The 25,071-nt window shown below is 40.7% G+C and overlaps 1 protein-coding gene across 3 annotated transcripts in view; it reads left to right on the top strand.

The window, feature by feature from the left end:
* Positions 1–206: 206 nt before the first annotated feature.
* CTNNAL1 (catenin alpha like 1) overlaps positions 207–25,071 on the top strand; it is a 59,044-nt gene continuing 34,179 nt past the window's right edge. For all 3 annotated transcript variants that reach the window (XM_065829781.2, XM_065829780.2, XM_071804334.1), the window contains exons 1-2: positions 207–438; positions 19,519–19,708. In XM_065829781.2, coding sequence (XP_065685853.1) covers positions 313–438; positions 19,519–19,708 — 316 coding nt within the window. In that variant the 5' untranslated portion in view covers positions 207–312. The remainder of the gene's footprint in view (positions 439–19,518; positions 19,709–25,071) is intronic.

The following is a 25,071-nucleotide window of genomic DNA, read 5'->3' as shown; positions in this document are numbered from 1 at the left end:
GGCGGGACGGGAAATCACAAGGGGAAGGGGGAACTGCCGGGGCTGAAGGCGGCGAAACGGGCGCTTGTGCCTTTAAATCCCGTCCCGAGGGGCGTGGAAGGGGCCGCGAGGGGGGCTGAGCGCGCGCGCGCGCGCGGCATCGCCTGGCGCCCCGGGAAGGCAGCGGTGCCCCGGCGGGGGGGAGGGGCGCGGCGGGGGGCGGGGAGGGGGCGGTGCGGAGCGGTGGGGCCGCCGTGCCAGCGGCGGGAGCGGAGTTGTCCGAGAAGGACGCACGGGTGCCCGTGGGCGGTATTGCCCGTCGGTTTCCCCGCCATGGCCACGTCCCCGTGCAGCAGCAGCGGGTTCTCCTCGTCGTCCTCGTCGGGGCTGGGGGCGGACGCGGGGCTGGAGATCCGCACGCGCTCCGTGGAGCAGACGCTGGTGCCGTTGGTGTCGCAGGTAGAAATACCGCGCGCGAGCCTGACTCACCCCCCCAACCTCCGCCCCCCCGCCATCCCCAAGGGCTCCCGAGTCCCTCCCGGGCAGCCGGTTCCCGACAGGAGCTCGCGTCCCCCTTCCCGCCCGGGATGGAGTTCGGCCGCCGAAGTTTCCGCGCTTGGGTCGCGGCGCTTCGTAGCTCCCTCTCTCTCTTTCTCCCCGGCCGCTCGGGCCGGGGCGGCTTCTCTCAGCCGCGCCCCCTCCCTCGCATCCCGGGCCCGGGGTCCCCGCCAGCCGGCGCGCCGAGGTGCGGGGGCGGGATCTCGCTGCCGGAGCGGGGCCGCCGGGGAGATGCTGCCCGCACGTCCCTCCCCGAGGAAGAAAACCCCGAAGTTCCCCGCAAGGTCGCGGTGCCGTTGCGTAACACCCGTGGGACGACGGTTTGAGCGGTTTGAGCCCCGGGATGCCGCGGTCTGGGGCGGCGGGAACCATTCCCCCCGGCGGGGGGGGCTGCACCGCCGCCCGAATTCCGCCGGCTGACCGAGTCTCTAGCCTGGTGGTTTTCCGCATGAGAGGATTCTCCTTTTCTCACAGTTCGGTGCTGGTGAGAGCGATCAGCTTTCAGGGGATTTGGCGAAGCTTTGTGTTTTCGCGGTCCAGCCCGAGCGTTGCGTTGATTGGAGCTCTTATCGCACCCGAGGGTAGTAGCCGAATTTTAAGAAGTTAAATAATATCCAAACTGTGTCTTGCTGACCTCTTAGCGTGTCCCACACAGCTCTAAATGACCTTAAACAATAAAAGTGAGGCTTTCAAGTAGTATGCTAAGTAACTATAAGCTAACCACTTCGCTGTCGATATTTTTTTTTAGTACTTTAGTTAAAAATTCGAGTTTGAAATAACAAGGAAAATTTTTCTTTATTGAAAAATAATGTATGAAAGCAGCATAGTGCTTGCTGTAGAAGATTATTGTACTTAGAACACTGATTATTAACGTTAGCAGGTCAAAACCTATCTGTACAAAATCTTTAGACAATGTGTTAACAGCTGTAGAAAAATAACTAATCCTGGTGAGGTCAAGTTACATATGTATCATCATAGCTCATCTGGAAACAAACTGTTGTAAGCCTTGTTTTGCATTTGTACAGCTGGGCGGCAAGAAAGGTTTGTGATGGGTAATTGTGGTTCTGTACTTATTGTGGTAATTTGTTTTTCTCTGTTTGAAGAAATCGCAGTCAGCGCGAAGAAGCCCGTGGAAAGGGATTAAACCGCTTGTTCCAACACAAAGTAAAACTTAAGTTCAATGAATTTTCTTCTCCTGAAAAAATTGAGAGAGGTGAAATATGGAGGTGACTTTTAAGGAGCCTAAGAACAGATAGAAACTCCTCCAGTTGCAAAGGCTGAATATAATTTCATATTTTAAATTCTTACTTTTAACAGATTTCTGTGAAGATGTGCACGTTCTTCTGGCATACTCCTTGATAACAGTAGTCTTATTTCTCTGTGGATTCATTGCACATGTAATGTGTCATGTACGATTTTTCATTGACCACAAAACCTATAATTGTGTCTTCCAGAAGTGCTAAGCATCTTTCGCTTACATGGTGTAAGGTCTTTGAGCATTTCTGAAGGCTCAGAGCATACTGTTTTCCTGGAAAGTGCTCCAGATGAGCTTGTTCCCTTGAATTGTGGGTGCTGAGCACCGTTCAGATTCAGGCCAAAGTTGCTGATGGTATCAGCAGTAGTTTCCTACACTTGACCAATAAAATGCCCCACTTACTGTGGTGTTTTGTCAGTTTTGTCTGTACTGTTTCATCTGATTGTTCAGTAGAGGTCTCACTGCCTTGCTTTGGTTGGGTATTTATGCAGAGAGGGTGTTATAAAGTACTTAAATCTCAGAATTTGTTTTTATATTCTGCATAAGCTACATATCAGCAGTAATGCTCCGGAATCTGTTTTTCTGTTTGTACGAAATACACTTGCAAAGGGATTTGTTCTTGCTGTGAAGTTAACTTCACAATTTACTCTTTTGTTAAAAGCTGAGAAGTGTTATGTGATACCTGTATACCACTGAAAAAAATGATCAGAATGTTGCTACTGCTTTTCATTACTTATTTGAAGCAAAGAGGAAACAAAAGGTGCCCTGTCAGACAAACTCACTTTCAATCCTTCTTATGCATCTAAATCTGCTTCCTTCAAGAAAAAAAAAAAAAAAGGCTGAATTGATTCTTATTTAAATTCATGTACTGTATAGTGCATCGTCCTAAGTGATGTATAATACTGTAAATGTGTGTTTGCTTGCTCCTCCTCAACAAATGTGAGTGTTCGTTTTGTTTGTTGTTTGGTTTTTTTTTTTTTTTTTTAACTGTACTTTGCAGCCTGATTTTCCTTATGGACTAGATAGTATCAGAGTATATTTGCTGCCAGCAGTGCTGTAAGATTCCTGTTTTCCCAGCAGGAAAAATTACCCTCAGAGTCATTACTGGATAAGTTTTTTAATAAATTTGTTTTTAAAACTTAACAATTTGTGGACTTGATCTAGGTCTTCATTTTCTCTAGATCTATTCAGATCCCAATGTGGCCTTTTACTAATAGTGCCTCAAATGACAAAAGAAGACTGCAGATTTAAGCTGCAGTATTAAACATATTGCAAACACCCTTTTTCAGTATCTACATATCTGTACAGTGAGGAGAGCCATTCTACAGTATTGTGCAAAGTCTGTGTTATGCAGTGCCGAAAATATGGCTTTTGGGATCAAACCCCACAATTTTCTTCAGAACAAGTAGAATTCTCTTTTCTTGGATAGATGTCTTTACTTCAATATTCCACGTATAAATAGAACAGCATTCTCTAAAATCCAGACATCTCCTTCACTGTTGCTACCCATTTCCAGTCTAATTATGTTGGGTTTTATTTTTTTATGGAAAGTTTTTTGGCAACACAAGCCAGGAAGGGTGTTTAAAGTGGTCAGTGCTGACTCATTTAATAACAAGTCATTTAAACAGTTGAGGAAAGGCAAAGACTGGGAAAAAGCACTTTCCAGGATGTGGCTCCACCAGCGACTTCCTCAGCTGCCATTATATATCTTTGCTAGTCTGGCAGAAGCTGGGTATCTTCAGAGCTGTAGGAGTCTGTCTGGATCTGTTCTAAGGGAGCACTCAGAGAAAACTGCAGAATAAGTTTTTGTCAACTGTTGCAGTCAAGTTCTTAGGAAAAGTTTGCTGGGAGGTAACTTTGAGCTCTGTCTGTGTATGTTCCTGAAAGAGTTAAGTAGTTTTTCATGGCTGAAGGTGACTTATCCTCCAGCATCCTGAGTGTAGACCTGTGGGATTACAGCTCCCTGTTCCACCTTCAGAAAGCCTGTTTTGTCATAGGCACTTTGGAGAACGTTTGTGTGCCCACAGGTTGCTGAAGATGTTTTTCCAACTTTGTTACAGGACATCCTGTAAAAGGTTATTGAATGAGCTTGACCTGTATAGTCAAAATAAAGCTTAAATAGCAACAAAAAGCCTGTGATACCAATGTTTCTGAATTTCGTTACTGCCAGTCTTTGATTCTGAGTAAGTTAACAGTGGTATATGCCCTCATATGGATAAAACAAACCTGTTCCTTACTATGGTCTTGTTTCTTTGCTTGCTCTGAAGACAGCTAAAATAATTCTCATTTCAATAAACCTTGTATAAGTTATATAACATTACATAATGTTCTGCCAGTATTCTGTTTTTCCAGAAGTTTCTGGAGTTATGTGTTAGAGCCCAAAGAAGAACCAACAGCTGATGTTTTCCTATTTGTGTGAAAAGCTCGCTGGTGTAGTTTTCAGACTGAAGGTGTGACTTTAGAGTAGCCGTACTGGATCAAGCTGGAGTTACATATATAATTAGTGACCTTTTATCTATTTTTTTTTTTTTGTCAGTTACCAATGGCTTCCCTCAGGGACTGATACAGGGGATGATGATGTTTAACATAGTTATTAATGATTTGAATGTTGGGATGATGGACTGGCATGTTCAACAGACATGTGAACTCCCCCAGAGCAAGTTAGGGGTTGTCTGATATGCTGGAGGACACTGCTGCTAAACAGAGGGACAGGCTAGAAAGACAGTCTGACAGGAAGTTTGTGAAGTCCAACAAAGGCAATAATAACCATTAAACCCCATAAAACCCCATCTGGGGCAGGATAACACCAGGCAACAGTACAGGCTGGGTCAGCTGCCTGGAGAGAACTTTTGTGGGGAAAGACACAATGGTCCTGGTGGCCAAAGAGCTGAAGAGGAGTTCACTGATGGCCAGCTGCAAGCTGGGTTGTTAGCAGAAGTGTAACCAGCAGGCTGCAGAAATGATTCTTCCCTTCTGGTTGGCACTTGTGAGGCAGCATCTGGAGTGTCATGTCCAGTCTGGGGCTCCCCTGAAAAAGGGAAAGCACTGACATAGTGGAGCATGTGACGTAAGGAAAGAGGTTGAAGGAAGTGGGTTCATTCCACCTCAAGAAGAGAGGTGGAATGGTCAGCTAGGACCTAACTTTCATACAGGAAGCTAGGATGGTACTTTCCCATCTATACCACTTTAATCTGCACTGATTTTTTTTGTCTGACATTTTGTTGCCTGATCAGTGTAGCAAGATGTTTCTGCAATTCTGTAGTCAGACCTTACCTTTACTGTCCTGAATAACTTGGGATCACCAGCAAATTTTCATCATTTTATTACCTGCTTATCTCTCCTTCTTTATGATTATGTAGAATAATCCATGTCCCAGCACAGGTTTCTGTGAAACTTCGTTGGTTATCTCCCTCTATTAAAGTAAGCAGTCATTTATTTCCTGCATTTTTTTCATCTTCCTTCTCATCATTCTGTCTCTACATTAGTTAAATATTCATATAAAGTGCCGCCTTCCTTTTTTTTTTTTTTTTTCAGAGACTTGACTAGTGTCCTCTGCAAGCTTTGATACAGACTTTGTTTCCTAGTTTTCTTTCAGCAGAGTGCCTCCTTATCTGCGTAATCGGTGATCTCTACAGAAAAATGTGGTTGCTTTGTGAGACAAGAATTCCTTTAACAAGCACCATGTTGAGTCTTTGCCAGTATGTCATATTTACTTGGGTGTCCACTAGTTCTGTTCTTCCTCATTTTTTGCACTGATTTGCCATGTACAAGTGTCAGGCAACCTCCATACGTCAACTATCGATCTAGTTTTAAGCAGGAGATTGCATGAGAAAATTCATGTAATCCTTTGTATGTTTCAGTGCCTTGAAATCTTGCTGAATAACATCTAATGTTGGCAAGTTGTTACGGTTCATTTTCTCTAATATTTTTATAGCCTCTTCTACAGTCGCCTTGATTCCACACAGATTTGCCGAGTATATCACATAGATACATTTTTGGAGTAGGGATCGCTTAATTTCTTTTGTAGTTTAGCATGGATAAGAATAGCTGCTCTGCTCTGTTCTTATTTTCTGTTGAAGGGATGTACAAAGCCATGTCAAGGAAGTAACTGAGTATAGCAGGATTATATCTTCTGAAGAAAGGGACTGTAGTAGTTGGTAAGTTACTGTACGTTTAGTGGAACTGATGTTATTCTCCATTGAACTAAACAAGCATGTTGTATCAGAGAGATTTAAGAGAATTGTAAGACTGTAGACATGGAGTTCAATATGCTAATGTTACATCACGCAGGCCTTTGAATTTTGTCTGTAGGCCTGGCAGTGTCTTTGGGGAAGCTATTTTGTAGTCTCATTGGCTTGGAAGTCCTTAGGTGAGTAGTGACTACTAGGTTGCTCGTGTTGTACCCAGTAGCAGCAGAACTCTGAACAGGACCTCACATTCAGTTCTTTGGTATACTTGTAGATGTGGACCTTAGTATGTCTCCTTACTGAAGGATGTTTTGTCTGAATGTAGTGAAGGAGCTTCACAAGACTTATTTTTTGAGGGGGATGTACGCATGTGTGATGTCAGTGCTGGTCAAAACCTGTGTAAGAGGTTATATATAAAAGTGACATACATATGCATGATATCTTTCAATGAGTGTTCATTTCTTCTAAGCTTAATAGCTGCAAAACTAGTATTCATGGGATTTACCCAGTCATGGGTTTGTCTTAATGTTTCTTTGTTTGTTTTGCTAACAGCTTTTAAGCAGAGACTCCTCTATTAAGAGCACTGTTAGACTTCTGACTTGACATCACTAGCTTTTTATTCTTGGAAGTCTACAAAAACTGAGGGCGGAAAAACCCACCATGTTTCCCCTGTCTGTTTCCTCCACATCATGCATCAGTCTTGTATATTGTTTGAATGTCTGTAATTGTAGTATGTAGTGTGTACTGCAATGCAATACAATACAAGTTGCTGTGAATCAAATACGTTCTCTCTTTCTCCCTTAGAAACTAAATAGAAGTGTCTCATCTACTCTCTGGACAATGTTCATAACATTAAGCATATGCATAGTCTCATTCCCTTCCTGAACTTCAGTGTTCAGTCCAGGCTCTCATCCATTCCAACTTACTTGAATTTCCCATGCAGCAGATGCATTGAGAGATTTGTACCAGCAAGTCCCTTGTCTGTCTTTTTTCACTAGGCATTTTTTGATACCTTTAGGTCTTTCCCACTTCTCAGGTGCTAAAGGGTTCATATGTTGTTGGCGGTTCTTGCTCCAGTATGGTGCCAGGGGGTGTTCTTTGCCCCTTATGCCTCTTTCTGGAGGAAGGGAAAATTCCTTTTTGGACAAAATAGGGTAATCCATATTAGTCTTAAACTCATTGCTTTCTTCAGTGTATCTGGGGGAAAAAAATCTGAGTGCACTCCTTTTAAAATGATTTTTGAGTACTATTCTTCAGTACTTTTAAAATTATGCAAATTTGCAAGCTTTGAGAAGCTGTTTCTCCCCTTTTCTGAGATTTTTCTTCTTTGTGAATTAATTTGGTACTCAGTTCAGGCTTGAGACTTGGTATTGCTATTGAGTAATAAAATTATGGATTACAGTGTAGAGACTTGCATTGTAACTTGTATCGAGTGAAGGAAAGCTGCTGCTAAACTCTCTTTAGTTTATGTCCTGTACCACAGAGAAACTGTGCCGGGGGTGCAGAGTCATATGCATTAACTCTGCGGTCGAGTCTGGAAGCATATGTTGTGCTGCCTGTGTACAGAGTTGCACCTCATTAGTTTCAATTAGTCACTAACTCACTGACTCTTCCCTTTGGTTCCACAGGTTCTGTGGGTTAAGTTGTGCTTTGTATGACAGACCTTCTGCTTGATACACATTCTTTTTCTGGAAAAGGAAGATTGCAGCAGCTCAACAGCTTGGCCTACACTAGGTACTCTGTGCCCCTGAAGAAGCCTGATTCTTTATCTTTGATTTATGCAGTAAAGTTAATCTTACGAGTTTGTTATCTGGCTGTAGATAATATGATTGAGTCACAGTATCAGTTACATCTCTGGGCTGATGTGGTTGCAGGTTTCCCTTTACTGAGGCTAGTTTTTAATTGACAGTTATTTAGTCATTGAAGTTAGGTTGTTATGAAACAGCAAAAGGGAAATAGCTAATCATTTACAGCGATGATTTTTAAGGTATGCTGGGGAGCGCAGAAGTACATTAGAATATTCTAAATCGGTAAATGAAATTATTTTGTTATATTAATCAATGATGTTAACATCACTAATGATATTCTGCTTTACAAGAAAAATGATATATGAACATTTTATCGCATGAGCAACAGCACTACCATGAAATAGCTGTTATTTCAGGTTTTTGAAGTATCTGGTGGAGTTTTTTTGTGAACCTTTGGATGATGAAATTGGTTTTGAGTTGGCTCCTGTTTTATAATGTTCAGTACGATAGTCTTTGATGTGATAAATGAGTCAGGGTAACACTTCAGGAAGCTGAAGTAAGATACTTCTTACTCACATAGCTGAAAATCAATTGATCTTTTCCAATGGAATCCTATCTTTCAAATTTATGATATGTGATTAATGACTTTTCTATGGATTAAACAATTTTTTTGTAGTTCTCTAGCTGAATGAGTATTAAATCAGAACTGCCTCACAGTGATCCTGCAGAAAAAGAACTAGAGCAGCTTTCTTGCTATTCAGCATTGTTAACAGATGGTTTTATACAGATTATGTAGGGAAATCCCCAAAGGGGGAATTATGATTTGATGATTGCAAACAACTCTGATTGTAGTTTAGTAAAACTGCTGTATGGTAGTATGAGCCTACGGCTTTCTGTGTGCATTTATGTGTATAAATTAATTGATAAAGCATAAATCTTGCTAGATAGAGCCTGAAATGACAATTTTTGCTCATTGAGTTTTATTACATTACATCAATAGCCTTGTTTAAAACTAGTGGAGTAAATGAGTAGTGATACTGCCTCTAGTGCCAGCTGGTAATGGTTAATCTACTCTAGATATTGTATGGGATGATTTCTTGGTTTTATACATAAAAGGAATTCTCAAATGGTAAGATAACTCATGAACACAAGTTACAAAAATCATGTATGAGCATATCCTAAGGTTCTTTCAGATGTATATGGACAAATAAAAATTATGCTGTTCCTTTGTCTCAGAGACATTTTTGTATTGATTTTTTGTATTAAGCGCAATGAATGTAAATACAACCGCACAAATAATGTATTTTCCATTAACAATAAAATAAAATGGTGCTGTAGTAATGTAATGTTTTAAACGTGGAGGGTTTTTTTGTTGTTGGTTTGGTTTTGTTTTTATTTTGGGGTTTTTTTTGGTTTTGTTTGTTGGATTTTTTTTTTTTTTAATTTGGGTGTGTGTTTGTTTTGTTTGTTTCTTTAATTCACAGATGTCAAAATTGTTTAGAATGGTAATATAGTCCAGAGTTGCAAGTGCTTAACATGTAGGAGTTAGACCAATGTATGGAATGTTCCCTTTTAATTATCAAAGATTCTGTATTGTATTTCAGTCTTACATTTAAATATTATTAAATTTTCCAACTGAGTTTTTGTTGCCCTTGAGCACTTCAAGGAAGCAAGCTGAACAACATACAAGGCTCTTTAACATGAACAAGATAATGGTTCCTGGATTATATGAAGATTTTGTTTCTTTTACACTCCCCTACGTGGATAATATTTGGATTTGCATAGCCTTTTCCAGACCACACTGTACTTCTCTATTAATCCCTAAGGCAATTATGTGCTTTTCAAGATGAAATCCCAGGTGTTGCTCTGAATTGAAGTCGTATGTCAGAAAGCTGCAAAGGAAGCCTTCTCTAAAAAAAGCTGGAGGAACCCTCCTGTCTGCAACATGAAGTGCAAGATGGATTAGAATGGCTGGTAATTGTGCCAGTGATGCTGCCTGTTTATGGGACCAACAACCAACTTTTCTTGCATCTTCAGGAGTGTGTCCTGATTTGAACAGAAAGAACTCTCAGTTGCAGGTGGTACCAGTGTGTTGTCCCTGTTACATTCTTTATTACAATATCGGAATTTTTACTTGCACAACAGTAACTTTTTTTTTTTTCAATAAGTAGCTCAGAGTTGGCTCGAGCATAGTTTGCACAAGCTATACATTAGGTACATTAACAAAGGAAAGCCACAATAATTATTTGCCATTCAGTGTCTGGTTTTGGTGTTATCTGATCATGTTAGTAAATTGAGTTATTTCTGAGACTTGCATCTCTCTGGTGCTGAAACATGTCTACATCTGTTTTGACCACATCTGAAAATACACATTAAACAATGAACTTCCCTCTGAGTTGGTTTTGTTTACTTAGACTTGCTTATGCCCAGGATTTTTAGGTGCAGAATGAAAACAAGTTTTCATAAACTTTGTTTATGAAATCTACCTATTTGGGTATGAAGATACTGAACTGGAGGGCAACAGGAGAGAACACACCTAAAACCAATTATTGGGGCTGTTTATTCATGTTGACTTTTTCTAGTGAGATAGCTGCAAGTTTCAGGAAACTTCAAGACAGCAGTTGAATTAGAAGGGCAGTTCACGCTGCAAAGTGCAGTAAAGGCCTTTTTTTTTTGCATTTTATGATAGGGAAACATTTTCTGATGTTCAGTGTACTTGCTGATGCACAAATCATATAATCAGAAAAGTTTAAATTTGGCTTTCAATTTGACAAATTATTTTGGCCAACTTGTGTCAAGTTGCTCAAAGGTGCAAATTTCAGTCTGTAAGCTTCCATACATCTTTTCAAAAAGAGAAGGAAACTCAAATTGTCTGCAGATGAATTTTTTTCTCATTGTCACTGATTTCTACAGAAATTCTGAAGACACCTTTTTTGGAAGATAGGGCAGTCTTCTGATTTGTAAGGCATGTGACAGTACAAGTAAGCAAGATAGCTTTAATGGGTGGTCAAGCCTCATTGAGCATTCTCCAGTGATCCTTCTCCCACGTGTGGAAAAAAAAAAGGGAGGATGGCAGGAGTGCAGATCAGTTTTCGTGTACTTTTCTGCTTTGTATCTGCAAGTTATTGGGGATCTCTGATTTTAAGGCGTCTAAAAAAACCATTAAAAAGTGTATTTCTACTCTACCATAGTGTTACTTTAGTAACGTTATTAAAATAATTCAAATAACCACATAATGTCTAAGAGTCCATAGGTCGCGTGAACTATTCAGCCATAGTCATTCCTTTTGTTTATTTGTTTGTTTCTTTGGCATTCCTTTTCACAGCAACTTACAAAAAAGGTTGGAAATTATTTAATCCCACTGAAAAAGAATCTGAAGTTTCCAGAGTATTCATTACTTTGAAAAAAAACCCAAACACAAAAAAGCGCAACACAAAACCAACACACAAATCCCTCCCCACCCCCCTGGAAAAAAAAAAAAAAGGCCACGCTAGAGGAAATAAATTGGTGTAATCAAAATACTACAGTTCATCTCTATCACATTTTGGGTAATTGTTTTCTCTGTGGTGTTTGGTTTGGATCTTGAAATTTAAAGGGCCCTTAGTTTTCTAGGAATGCATTCAGCACAAAGGGTATTCACTACTTATAGCACAGTCTTGCTGTGAGTTGAATCCTTTTGATCTCTTAACAATTCCAAGAATGTGTAACGAGTACATAGCAGTAGTACTAACAATCTGAGGTGTGTATTAGAATTTGAAGTTGTGTACTCTGTCTTTCCTGGCAAACTTTACAAAGAGATCTGAAGTAGGTTTTGAAGCCTAGATCTGAAGGAGGTGAAGAAGCTGTTCGCACCCCTTCCAAATAATATTATCTACCTGTTGAAGCTATTGAGCTTGTGAGAATTGCACAATTAAATGTTGTGTTTTAAAATGTATGATTTGCATATAACCAAAAATATGGTTCTAGCTGCAAATAGCTAGTGTCTCATTTGTTTGTTTTATTCTCATGTTTTCTCATGGGCACCCATGTTTGGGTACTGTAGGAGATACTGGGTTAGGTACACCAGTGATCTGATTTGGTAGGGCTGTTCTTGCATTGATTGTCAGCTTCTACTTGTCACTGCAGGTCCTGGATTGTACCGTCTTCCTTTTCAGAGGAGGCTTATCAGCTTATTAGACACTACCTGTGAAAGATTGCCTGAGGCTCCTCTAAGCATGTTGGCATTTGCCTGCAGATAAGTGAGCCAGCTTACAGGTTGTTAATGTAGTTTATTTAATTTGCTTCCCTAAAGGCTTTTATAGAAGATGTGTACAAAAGCGTCGAGAAGATGCTTATAAAACCTCTTTAGGTAAAGATACAACAGTCTCAATACCACAAGTGCAATAGAAGTCAGCAGTCTCAGACATGCAGCATATTTGTACTGCCCTTCTAGACACCAGTGCATTGGCAATTTGAGTAAAATATATACAAATGGGGTAGCAGGATCATGCCACTTCTTGAAAGCTCTTTTTTTACAGAAGTAGTAATTCAAGGTCCTGAATGATCTGTTGAGGTCTGTGCGATTTCTGCAAGAAGAGCTTGGCTGCCCCTTTTGAATAAGAATAGGCAGACGAAACTGTCATGGTTCAAGTGTCCATAAAGCAGTGGCAGCTGTCTCACGTAACATTTTCAGGATAAGTACAATATGGATTCTTACAGTTAACTAGTGCATTAGTAGTTAACACGGTTGCATTTCATTGTGATTAATCTTTTCTAGCCTTTGAAAACTTCCAAAGTTGAGTTTATACAAAGTTTTTTGTAGGATTTTCCTACAAAGTGAGAACTAAGTGGGGAAGATAATGTTTTACAATTCCAAAAATTGTCACATTAGCCAGACTTGTAAAAATATTGTAGTGCTTGAAATTGTAGAAGATGCTTACTAAGACTTCCATTAATGCTTGGACAGATGCCTAATCTTAACAGATTTTGGATTTTTAGGATAGGTAGGCAGGTAGTCCATGTTCACTTCTTGAGATCCCAAAGGCTCTTGTCTCTTGTGATGAGAAGTCTATGTGACAGTCTGCTTGTGGCCCTTATGGACTGGATGTCAAATATCAGGTGCTGCTTCTGTGCTTTCTCAAATGTGTGGTTGTCTTCTGTAGCAGATCTAGGTCTTGGAACAATGTGTGCTGCTGTCTGGCTAAATGAGTCTGAAGACCTATTTGTCCTTAAGTAGTACACAAGACCTAATGAGATACAGTACCTGAAATGTAATATTACAAATTTCCCCATACTCCCTGCCCCCAAACTCAAGATGAACTAATAAAAGAATGAGCACCGTGACAAAGGCTTTTTTCACCAAGTTTTCTGTATGTCCTAACCAATGGAACTAAATTTCCTTTACAGCACGCTTCCATTGTAGGGGTTTCTAGCTTCTTCTCTAGTATGCAGTGCTATTGCATTTTCTCAGCAAAGACCTTCCATTCCTGGTATTATTATTTTTTCAGAAAGTAATTTTCTACCATTATACAATTAATGGAAAGTAGAAAGCAGAAAATACACAAAATGGAAGAGGAGCTATTACTTTTAAGGATGCTACAGCACTATAGCTAATCCTTGTTGCACAGAAAACATCTTGAATTTTTCTAGCAAGAAAAGTAATTTGTGTGAAGCAATAAAAAATACTACTCTTGAGAGTCTAAATCATCCTGTGTACATTGTGGGTACTTACTAGGGGGAGGGAAGGGGGCAGGGATAGACTATCTTCCAACATAACTTCTCAGTTTAACTCTTGTGTTTGTAGTAGTGACTGTGAAATAGCTACGTTTCCGCTGGTTTTATTTATAGTTGTCTATAAATACTTCCTGAAACCCAATCTCTTTAAGTGTCACTTAATTCTGTCATGCAAGACTTAATTACACTGATAATAAATAGACATTAGAATATTTTTAGCTAAGCATGCTGTCATGATGCTTCCTGTGCATGAAGCTTGTAACGACTTAAATGTCAGTATCTGAAGGCCCTCAAAAAGCTCTGAAAATAGCTGCTCAAAACCTGCCACAGCTAAGCATGTCTCCTTAAATATGAAGTACATCTTGTTACGTTATGACTATATATGTTAGTTTCGGTAAAGTACTTGAGAAAAGGCAGTTTTTCTGGGGCTGGTTGTAAGAAGTGACAGAAGATTGTAACTGACAATTTCTTGAGACTGCACACTCCTTAAACTGATTGTCTCAAATCTCAGCTAAACATTCCATGGAGATAGTATAAGAGCCCACATTAAACAGAGCATGAGGACCATCAAAAGGACTGTTTCCTTTCTAGGACCTGATCAGTAAATCCGTAAGTAAACAGCACGTAACGTATTTATCTTGTTCAAAGAGACTTGCTGGTAATATTTTCAGCTGATAGCTCCTGCCCAAACACCACAGATGTTAGTGACTGGGTGATACACGATCAGAATACAACAGACTAAATATCTGGGAGGTGTTAAGCTTAAATGAGATCTTAGATAATGTTCCTGTAGTCACCAGGGTTTCCTACTTAAAAAACAAACAAACAAACCAACAAAAAACCAAACCAAAACCAACAAAAAACGACTGAAACACCACAGTAACACTTCTGGTCTGGTTGCAACTGGATGGGCTCCAGGGGAAATGCAATTCTCTGTAACTTAATATATCCTTAAACACTGCAAGTTTTCACTAATTCAGTTTTTTACAGGCTCTTATGGTATCTTTGGATAAAGGTGGCTGGTTGCTGGGCATAAAGTTCCTTGTTAGCTTTCCTGTGGATCTTTGCCTTTCTCCATTTAACTTGTCTGATTCTATATATTTTTGTTTTAAATGTTGCTTAAAAGTCAGGAACAGAAACTTCGCTTATTCTTTAGTTTAGAAGCCTAGCTTACTGGCCTTTTAATGCTCATTGCATTATTCATATCCTGAAGCAAATGGTATTGTATGCCTCACCCAAACACCCTTCCAATTTTACTGCTTAGGGATTATTTATTTTTTTTCACTGTGGTCTGAACTGGTTAAATAATGTTTGTGCTCGTTATTAGCATCACAGTTCCCTTCAATTTCTCACTTAACATACAAATGAAATTCATCTCCTTGCTCAGTTAAGTTCTTGCTTGTTAGTTTTTTTACTTTCGTTATTAATTATAAACTTGATTAAGTCTTGTAAAGGAACTGAAACTGCAGTTGCTTTTACCTCTGATTTTTCATAACTTTATTTTAAATGGAGGATATAGCTGAGTTTACGCCTGTCACTTTTAACACTTCATGAAGGAAGGAAAAAGATATTGCTCAGAATTACACATTCTCTCTGTTTGCACAGCAGTGTTTCCTGCACGTGGCAGGTTATGAGAAGCCCATCTGTATCAGACGAACTTTCTTCCTGCCTTGGACACTATTAAGCATCTTACATTTGGTGTATGTCTAACTCATGTTTCTAGAACCAAAGACAGCCCTTTTTCCATTAGCTGATATATATTAAATCATAGAATCATTTTGGTTGGAAGAGACCCTCAGGATCGAGTCTAACCATAACCTAACTGTAGCACTAAACCATGTCCCTAAGAACCTCATCTAAATGCCTTTTAAACACCTCCGGGGATGGTGAGTCCACCACTTCCCTGAGCAGCCTGTTCCAATGCCTGACAACGCTTGCCGTGAAGAATTTTTTCCTCATATCCAATCTGAGCCTCCCCTGGCGCAAATTGATGCCGTTTCCCTTGTCCTATCACTTGCCACTTGGGAGAAGAGACCAACACCCTCCACGCTACAGCCTCCTTTCAGGTAGTTGTAGACAGCGATCAGGTCTCCCCTCAGCCTCCTCTTCTCCAGGCTAAACAACCCAGTTCCCTCAGCCGCTTCTCATCAGACTTGTGCTCCAGACCCCTCACCAGCTTCGTTGCCCTTCTCTATCTTTCTCTGTCTCTTTCTTTTATCATGACTTACCTACTCCTATGTCCAGGGCTGTTTGTTACTTACTTTTTTTTTTTTTTTTACCTTTTTACTATATTAGTACAGGCTGTATTTTCTACATCTAATGCCATAGTATTGATCATACTTGAAGTGAATGTTATATGAAGCTGTTTGTCTTATGTTTCCAATTTCTTGACCGACTTCTGTTTTAGTTCTTACACAATGTTTGTTTTTAACTGGCAATCTATAAAGTTTTTGACTTCTGTGGAAAAAAATAATGGAGCTCCATAAGATTCCCTCCATTCTAATGTTAAGATAGTTGCTGTAGTGGCTCTAATTAGCCAGTCTGAGAAGAAATTATATTACCCAGCTGAGAGTTCATAATTTGAGGAGGTATTTGCAAAGCCTGAGCTGCTGTGTATAACCATAGGTTTTTAAACTGGGTTGACTCTAAATATAGAAGCTACTCCAGTGGGCATCTAGACTAGATCACTAAATCATAGAATGGTTTGGATTAGAAGGGACCTTTCAAGACCATCTAGTCCAACCTCCATGCTATGGACAGGGATGTCTTTCACTAGATCTGGTTACTCAGAGCCCCATCTAGCCTGGTCTTGAAAACTTCAGGGATGGAGCATCCACAGCTTCTCAGGGCAGCCTGTTCCAGCACCTTACCACCTTCATTGTGAGATATTTTCTCCTTATGTCTACTCTAAATCTACACTGTTTTTAATTTAAAGCCATTGCCTGCTGTTCTGTCACTACAGGCCTTGGTAGAAAGTCTTCATCTCTTTTATAAGCCCCCATTACATATTGAAAGGCTGCAGTCAGGTCTTCCTGGAGCCTTCTCTGAGCTCAACAACCCCAACTCTCTCAGCCTGTCCTCACAGGAGAGGTGTTGCATCCCTCTGATCATTTTTGTGGCCTCCTCTGGTCCCTCTCCAACAGGTCCATGTCTGTCCTGTACTGAGGGCTCCAGAGCTGGATGCAGAACTGGAGTCTTACCAGAGCAGAGCAAAGGGGCAGGATCACCTCTCTCAACCTGCTGGCCATGTTCCTTTTGATGCAGCACAGGGTACAGCTGGCTTTCTGAGTTATGAACACACATTGCTGGCTGCTGTCCAATTTTTCATCCAGCAGTACCCCCAGGTCCTTTTCAGCAGAGGTATTCTCAATCCCTTCATCCCCCAGTCTGCATTGATACTGGGAATTGTCCCAATACAGGTGCAGGACCTTGCATTTGGCCTTACTGAACTTCATGGGGTTAAGAAGATACTGATGAAGTCGTAAGGTTAGATGACACTGGAGATGGGCCTGCCAAAACAGCTGCTGATTCTTGCTTCACCTTATGTGGGGGAGTATAGGAGGTGTCCTTTTCAACAAAACAGATGACCCTCTCTGAAGAGAGTCCTCGAGAAGTGATAAAACTGTAAACTTTAGCTATATCTCAAATTAAAATGTTTCTGAAAATGTTCTGTAAGACCTTATTAAAGCAACTTCAACTGTGACATCTTTGAGATTTTTATCATTTGCGTACCTCTACAGTAACATACGGCATTAAAATGCCATTGATGATTTTTAAAATAAGATGGGTTTCCTTTTGCTCTGCAGTGTTAGTTGCATATACATTTCTCAGGGTTATGCAGAACATGTTGAAACTTCTACTGGTATAAAATGCTGTGGGAGGTAAGCTTGCAGCCAGGACATGCATCCAACTTGCCTTCTGTTTGTCTTAGGCTAGTGTTATTGTCTATGTTTTTCAGAAGTCAGTAACTGTATGAATCTAATATTAGTGCTTTGTTTGCATAGCATTAAGTTGCAGTTTGCTTAAAAACCAGTTGAGGAAACAAAGTTGTGACCCTCTATCAAGTGGGTTTTCTTCAGTGTTTGGTCTAATACTCTCTGTAGGCTTGCTGCCTGTGACTACTCAAGAATTCACCAGCTGTGATGGTTAGAGTAGCTGCTGTCAGGTATTTGGTATTTTGGTATGTCTGAAGTGTTTACAATGGAAGAATTCAGGAGAGTTGCACACTACAGCTGTTTTTAATAGCCATTTGATATTAATTGGAATTTCCACTGAAGTGATGGTAATTCTCTAGAATGAACCTGAAGGTGTTCAGATGTTTCCTTAGTTTACTCTTTAACAGGACTCTGTTTTCATCTTATGATTTTATTTTCACTGGATGGGCAGCAGGTGTTCATAGGCTTTGGGGTTGAAATTTGGTGAACTGGGGAACTCATACAGGGACAAATGAAGTATTGGCTTTTTCTGTTGTGGAGAGTTAATACTACAAACTTGACCAAACCAGCTCCTGGCATTCAAAACCAGCTCCAGTAAGCTGTTAAAAAACACCACTACTTTTTCCCTAGAAATAAGACTCAGTGATATCTGAAGGGTAAGCCATGGGCATTGATCAAATGCTTAAGTGGAACAGTTCCTGCGCTGTTTCCTGCTCATTCCTTGGATCTCCTGTGAGCATTACAGGTACAGCTTCTATGCTCTTATTCTACTGTAGGCTTGACCGGTAGGAGAATGAATGAGTGGATGGTGATTTATGGTGTTTTGAGGAATGGATGAAGACATCTGTGATTAAGCTAATACAGCTGAGATGTTCAGACACTTAAGTAATTCATGTAATTCTGAAATTCTATCAGCAGAACTATTCCTACAGCTGTGCAGTGAACTGGATTGGGCAACTGATTATGAGAAAAACTAAACTAACAAACATCACCTTCTTCACAACTTTGGTTTAACTCAGATCAGATGAATTCATTGCGAAAAAGACAGAGATGGAGGCAAGGACAGGTGGGACTGTCTTGGGCAGCAGTTATGGCTTTTATGCTGGTTTAGCATGTTCAGAACTACAGTTTGAGTTCTGTCCTGCATCTCACTAGAAAATTATTGTGATACCAAAAAGCTAAAGCTTCTACAGTGTTTGTAATGTAGTTTGTAATTAGGTAATTCTGAGTGGCAGCATTGCACATTGTCCTCATGTCTGTTTGTCTTGGTTGAGGAGCTACTTCTGCGTTACCTTTCTCTTTGGGTGGTTGGTGGTTGTGTTCTGGGCAAATCTTTGGTGTCCTGCAGCCTGCATGACTCCGAAGTTGATCTCTGGTTGGTAAAAGAAATGTATAGTGCAATGTAGTACAGGGCAGAAAAGCTGATACCAGGTGTGGAGATCAGAAGAAGAATAGCATCCCAAATTGTTGTTTGTTTGTTTGTTTTTTATTCTAGAAAACACACATAACTGAAGATGTTTAAGTTATGAGTACAGTGGATATTTTAATGGAGAGAACACTGGAATACTTCAGATTATTTCTAAAAGACAAATGGTTCTTCTTTTTGTGTAAAAACTGTGCTACTGCTTGTGTTTAAAGTCTGTGTTAATCAGTTGGATAAAACATCTTTTAGAAAGGCTTATTTCAATAAAAACAGCCAGAGCTCCCAAATCATAATTGATGAGTGTGTTTAGTTACCTGGCAGCACAAAAACTTTGTAAGATTTTCGGTGCTTGCAAACCCAAAATGGTGTTGATATGTCTGCTACTGTATGCAACTCTTCCTGTGTCTGTAGTGAGAAAGCCTGTTGAGAGACCTAGGGCAGCTTATTCTAACACTGCAAATGGGGGGAGAAAAAAGAATCTCTCCATGCATTTGAGATGTCAGATAAGTTGAGATCACAGCAGATGAGCAGATTTAATTATACTCCTTTTTTTTTTTCATCCTCTGAGAAATTAAATGATACCTCATAACTCAACACTAAATTTTATTAGTGAAGTATGGTAAAAATCTACTACTGAGTTCAGTTCAAAACTTGCCTTTAATACTAAAGTTAAAATGTCTTCTCGTATGCAGTTCTAATAATTAACTCTTCTTGTTTGCAGATAACTACTCTTATTAATCATAAGGATAAACCAAAGCGTTCAGACAAGACTCTGCAAGCAATTCAGCGAGTGGGCCAAGCGGTTAACCTGGCAGTTGGAAGATTTGTTACAGTAGGTGAAGCTATAGCCAATGAAAATCATGAATTGAAAGAGGAAATGAGTGTTGCTTGCATCGAGGCAAGGAGAGCAGGTATGTAGTTACTAATGAAATTTGTAACCTCTTGTGCTTGTGCCATTTTTGGCACACTACTTTTAGTATCAGGAATAATGTAAGAACTTTATTACTTGATTGCTTACTCCTCTTGTGCTGGTTCATTCAAGGCCTGATCTGTTACCTGACTTTGTCACTTAAATTACTGTCATCTTATGGACAGGGAATGGAATTGTGTGTTGGCTTTGATTTTCATAGGATCTTTTGCTGCAAGGAATTACCTGACTGCTCTTTGTCTTACGATGTTACTACAGACAAAGAGCAGAGTGATAAGAATACAACTTTAGATTTCATAGCTCTTGAGCTAAAACAGTGGAGTATTTAGAGTAATTTGAGTATTATGGTATTGAGGTCACTGTGTTCTAAATGTCTGAATGAAGGTCAGTGTCAACCCATATTTCATCAGGACTCAGTAAGATGACTCACATCGGTCATCTGATGACTCCCCTCAGTAGAATGAAAATCATATTGTACTTGTCTTTTTGCTGGATTCAGCTTCTGTTGCAAACCTGCTCTGTGTGTGGATTGAATGTGAAGTATGGATAACTGATGGAGCTGCTTGCTGTCACTCCCTTCGTTCCCTCAGAAGCCTCTATCTAGGCAAATAGTGGGTTACATTCTCTGATACTGAAAGCGAATGTCAGTGTCATGCCAGAAACTACTTTCCTGCATGTTAAATACTGTTCCTTGCATGATACTTCAGCAGCTGGTATTGAAGGTATATTCTTACATGTGCAGTGCAGCCTTCAGGAAGATCACGGGTAGAAGAACATTCCTTTTGTTGTTAGTGGTGGTGGGTTTTTGGTTTTTTTTGTTTTTTTTTTTCTAATACATTTGAATAATGGGAAATTCTGCTTGAAGCTTTTCCCATTTAAGCAGGTGGAAGTACCTGCAGGTGTGACAGATTTTCTGTGGCTTCAGGTAGACAATCTTGAGCTTCCAGATGTGGAGGCAAATAAATGACCCTTCAACACACTAATTCTTGATAACTGGAGAAAGGAATAGTACTCCAAGACGTAGGTTACTGTACTTAAAATTGATCTGTTAAGGTAAACTGGACTTGTGGGGAAGTGTTTAGGTGTTAACTTTAAATAACTTCAGAAGCTTGAGAAACTTGTCTTTTGGTATCCTAGCCAGTACATTTATTGCTGAATCACTGTGCTGGCCTCGAACCTTGGAGATGCAGTTCATACTATTTTTGTGATTTAAAAAAAAAAAATAAAAAGGCTTAGAAATTGAGCATGGTATTGTCAGAAATCCTCTGAACATCCCTCAACAAGAGTTGCAATGTTTAGAGAAATGCTGGTGATAAATGATTGGTTTTGTGATTTGAAGGACTACTCTAGATAAACTTCAGCCTGTAGATTCATGGTCGCTCCAGTAAACTTGGCTGCAAACAGAAATGTCCTAATTTGAAAACATTCCACTTGTTATATGAAGCATGTGTTTTCTCTTCAGGGATCCAAGTAAAATGCTGACAAGCCAAAGTTGATGTTGATAACCTCAGCTGCTAGAAGAGCAGCGCAGTCTGCATCTCTATTTCTTGACTTGCCAGTTATTCTGTGGTGTAGTGGGTTGACCCTGGCTGGATGACAGCTGCCCATCAAAGCCGCTCTTTCACTCCCCTCCTCAGCTGGGCAGGGCAGAGAGAATATGACAAAATGCTCATGGGTCGAGATGAGAACAGGGAGAGATCACTCACCAATTACTGTCATGGGCAAAACAGACTCGACTTGGGGGAAATTAATTACCAATCAAATCAGAGTAGGATAATGAGAAATAAAAACTAAATCTTAAAACACCTTCCCCCCACCCCTTCCTTTCCCAGGCTCAACTTCACTCCCGATTTTCTCTACCTCCTCCCTGACAGCAGCACAGGGAGACAGGGAATGGGGGTTGTTGGTCAGTTCATCACATTGTCTTTGCCGCTTCTCCCTCCTCAGGGGGAGGACTCTTCACACTCTTCCCCTGCTCCAGCGTGGAGTCCCTCCTGCAGTAGACAGTCCTCCACAAACTTCTCCAACATGAGTCCCTCCCATGAGCTGCAGTTCTTCAGAAACTGCTCCAGCATGGATCCCTTCCACGGGGTGCAGTCCTTCAGGAACAGACTGTTCCAGCATGGGTGCCCCAGAGGATCACAAGTCCTGCCAGGAAACCTGCTCCAGCCTGGACTTCTCTCTCTACGGGACCACAGATCCTGCCAGGAGCCTTCTCCAGTGTGGGCTTCCTGCAGGTTCATAGCCTCCGTCGGGCATCCCCCTCCTGCAGTGTGAGGTTCTTCATGGGACAAAGGTGAATATCTGTTCCACCGTGGACCTCCATGGGCTGCAGGAGGACAACTGGCCTCACCATGGTCTGCACCACAGGCTGCAGGGGAATCTCTGCTCTGGCACCTGAAGCACCTCCTGCCCTCCTTCTTCAGTGACGTTGGTGTTTGCAGAGGTGTTCCTCTGACATACTCTCTTCTCTTCGGCTGCAGTTCTGCAGGCTTTTTTCCCCTTTTTAGCTATATTATCCCAGGGGTGGTACCACCATTGCTGATGGGCTCGGCCTTGGCCAGTGATGGGTCTGTCTTGGAGCCGGCTGACATTGGGTCTGTGAGACATGGGGAAAACTTCTGGCAGCTTTTCACAGAAGCCACCCCTGCGGCCCCCCTGCTACCAAAACCTTGCCATGCAAAGACAATACATGTGGCCAAGTGCTTTTTCTCCCTATCAGTCTATCCAGGAAGAGCTCAGAATCTAAAAATAGTCTGCAGTATTTTCTCTCACCAAATTATTGTACTTTTTTACATTGTTTACATTTGTTTCCTGTTATGCAGTAATATGACTCAGTCTAGTGGAGTGAAGATATAGACTGTTTACTTTTCTGTCAAGCCTCATGTTTACGTTGATGGGGGTCAGTTATTCTCTCTTTTAGCTATTTGAGATCTATGTAAAACTTACATGGACAATCCAGTATATCAAATGTGTTTGCTGCTGGTTTTTGTTTGGTGTTTTTTTTGTGCCAGTATTATCTCTGTGGACTGTTAAGTGTTGGTCAAGGTCAGAGAGTGCTTTGTGCAGAGAAATTCTTATGGGTCCCTGTCCTCTGAATTCAGTCTCTGAATGCAGTTGCTCAAGTGCCATTTTGGACAACTTCGGTGTTACAAAGCAAGCCAATAAAATCTCCTGGCCAATTATAGCCAAGAATGTTGAGTTGTATAAAATAATCCTATGTTCTGATGCTATGGGTGCCTTGCTGTTTATGATGGAGGATGTTGTAGAGCTGTTCATACTTCATTTTAACCAGTAAATTAGATGGTGCCTCAAAAAATAAAGAGAGACTTTGTTAGGCATAGTAGATAGATTTCAACACTAAAGAATTTAGAACATTAAGCATCTCAGTTGCTAAGGAAAGTAGGGAGTCTTTAAATCAATTGCATATCCTGCAGACGCTTTGAAGGATGACAGATGTTGTATCTGTCTCTTGTGAAGGGTGTAATCAGTGATCTGAAGTGTTTCAGACTTGTTGTGACTCTTGCCTTGTAATAAACCTTGTAATTTGATTGACTCAAAGGAGAATCATAAAACACTGCAGAGGGTCATGTAGCAGATTTTGCCTAACATTAGTCTTGCACCGTGTCAGCGTTTACAGTGACAGTATTGTAGTGGAATGCAACTCAAAGCAGCACATTTTTAGATGCCCATCTGTGTCATTGTTGGTTTGAGTTATTTTTTATTTGTTTGGGTTTTTTGTTTGTTTGTGTTTGTTTTGTTTTGTTTGTGGGTTTTGGTTCTTTTTTCTCAAAAAATGGGAAAGACTGGTTCATTTAAAAGAGAAAACACATGTCAAGAATGAGCTAGTGTCATAACATTTTCACTGTTCTCTAGCGGTTGACTACAAAGCCCTAAAGGAAGACATGGAATAAACTGAAAGCAATAAATAGTGCTCTCCTGTTTTTTCCATGTCTTTTAGTACAGAGAAGGACTAAATTAATGAGGTTGAAAACTAACAATTTTAAATGGATAAATAAAATCACAGAATAACATAATTTGGAAGAGACATTTAACTCCAAGAATGGAGACTCTGTAACTTCTTGTACATCTCTTACAGTCTTTGACCACTCTTAGAGGGGCAACAGTATTATCTTTTATCTTGTCCATTGCTATTTAGCTGATCACCGTGCACCGCTGGTATCAGTTTGTGTCTGTCTCCTCCATGCCTGCCCATTAGGTAGGTAGTTGTAGACCACAGTAAACTTTTCCATTGGCCTTTTCTTCTTGAGGTGGAATGAACCCGCTTCCTTCAGCCTCTCCCCTTATGTCACATGCTCCACTGTGTCAGTGCTTTCCCTTTTTCAGGGGAGCCCCAGACTGGACATGACACTCCAGATGCTGTCTCATAAGTGCCAACCAGAAGGGAAGAATCATTTCTGCAGCCTGCTGGTTACACTTCTGCTAACAACCCAGCTTGCAGCTGGCCATCAGTGAACTCCTCTTCAGCTCTTTGGCCACCAGGACCATTGTGTCTTTCCCCACAAAAGTCCTCTCCAGGCAGCTGACCCAACTTGTGCTGTTGCCTGGTGTTATCCTGCCCCAGATGCAGGAATGGATAATATTGCCTTTGTTGGACTTCACAAACTTCCTGTCAGACCATGTTTCCAGCCTGTCCCTCTGTCTAGCAGCTCTGTCCTCCAGCATATCAGACACTCCCCTATTTGGTGGTGTTCACGTGTCTGTTGAACATGCTGGCCCATCATCCAGGGAACAGTTTTGATGCCTTGTATCAGCCTCTGAGGGATGCCACTGGTAATTGACCATCTGGTGGACTTTATACCACAGATCGCCATCCTGGAGCCCAATGGTCAGGTCCATTTTCTATTCACCTTATTGTTTACTTATCCAGTACATATTTCATTATTTAGTTATAAAGACACTCTGGGAGATCATGTTGGAGGCCTTGCTAATGTTGATATACACAGCATCCATTACTTCTTTTTCTAGAGACAGTGTGATTGCATCACAGAAGGCATTCAGGTCAATAAGGGACTATTCACCCTTGCAGGTTAGTGCTGACTCTTGCCAGTTGCCTTTTTCTGCTTCATGTGGTAATGACTTCCAAGATTATTTTAATAATATTCCTGGAGTCTGATGTGAGGCAGACTAGCTCATAATTATCTGAGCTTTTCTTGTTACCCCTTTTGAAGATGGATGTGACAGTTGCCTTTCTATCATTGGAGACCTCTCACAATTGTTATCATCTCTCAGACACAATAGCAGAATTATAGTGACACTGAACTGCTCCTTTGACACTCTCAGATGTGTCCCATGGACTTGTGTATGCCCAGCTGACTTAAATAT

The sequence above is a fragment of the Patagioenas fasciata genome, chromosome 2 (assembly GCF_037038585.1).
Source record: "Patagioenas fasciata isolate bPatFas1 chromosome 2, bPatFas1.hap1, whole genome shotgun sequence".
In the NCBI taxonomy this organism is placed as follows: Eukaryota; Metazoa; Chordata; class Aves; order Columbiformes; family Columbidae; genus Patagioenas; species Patagioenas fasciata.
Note: the sequence above shows the minus strand (reverse complement) of the source record. Positions and strands in the feature narration are given on the sequence as shown.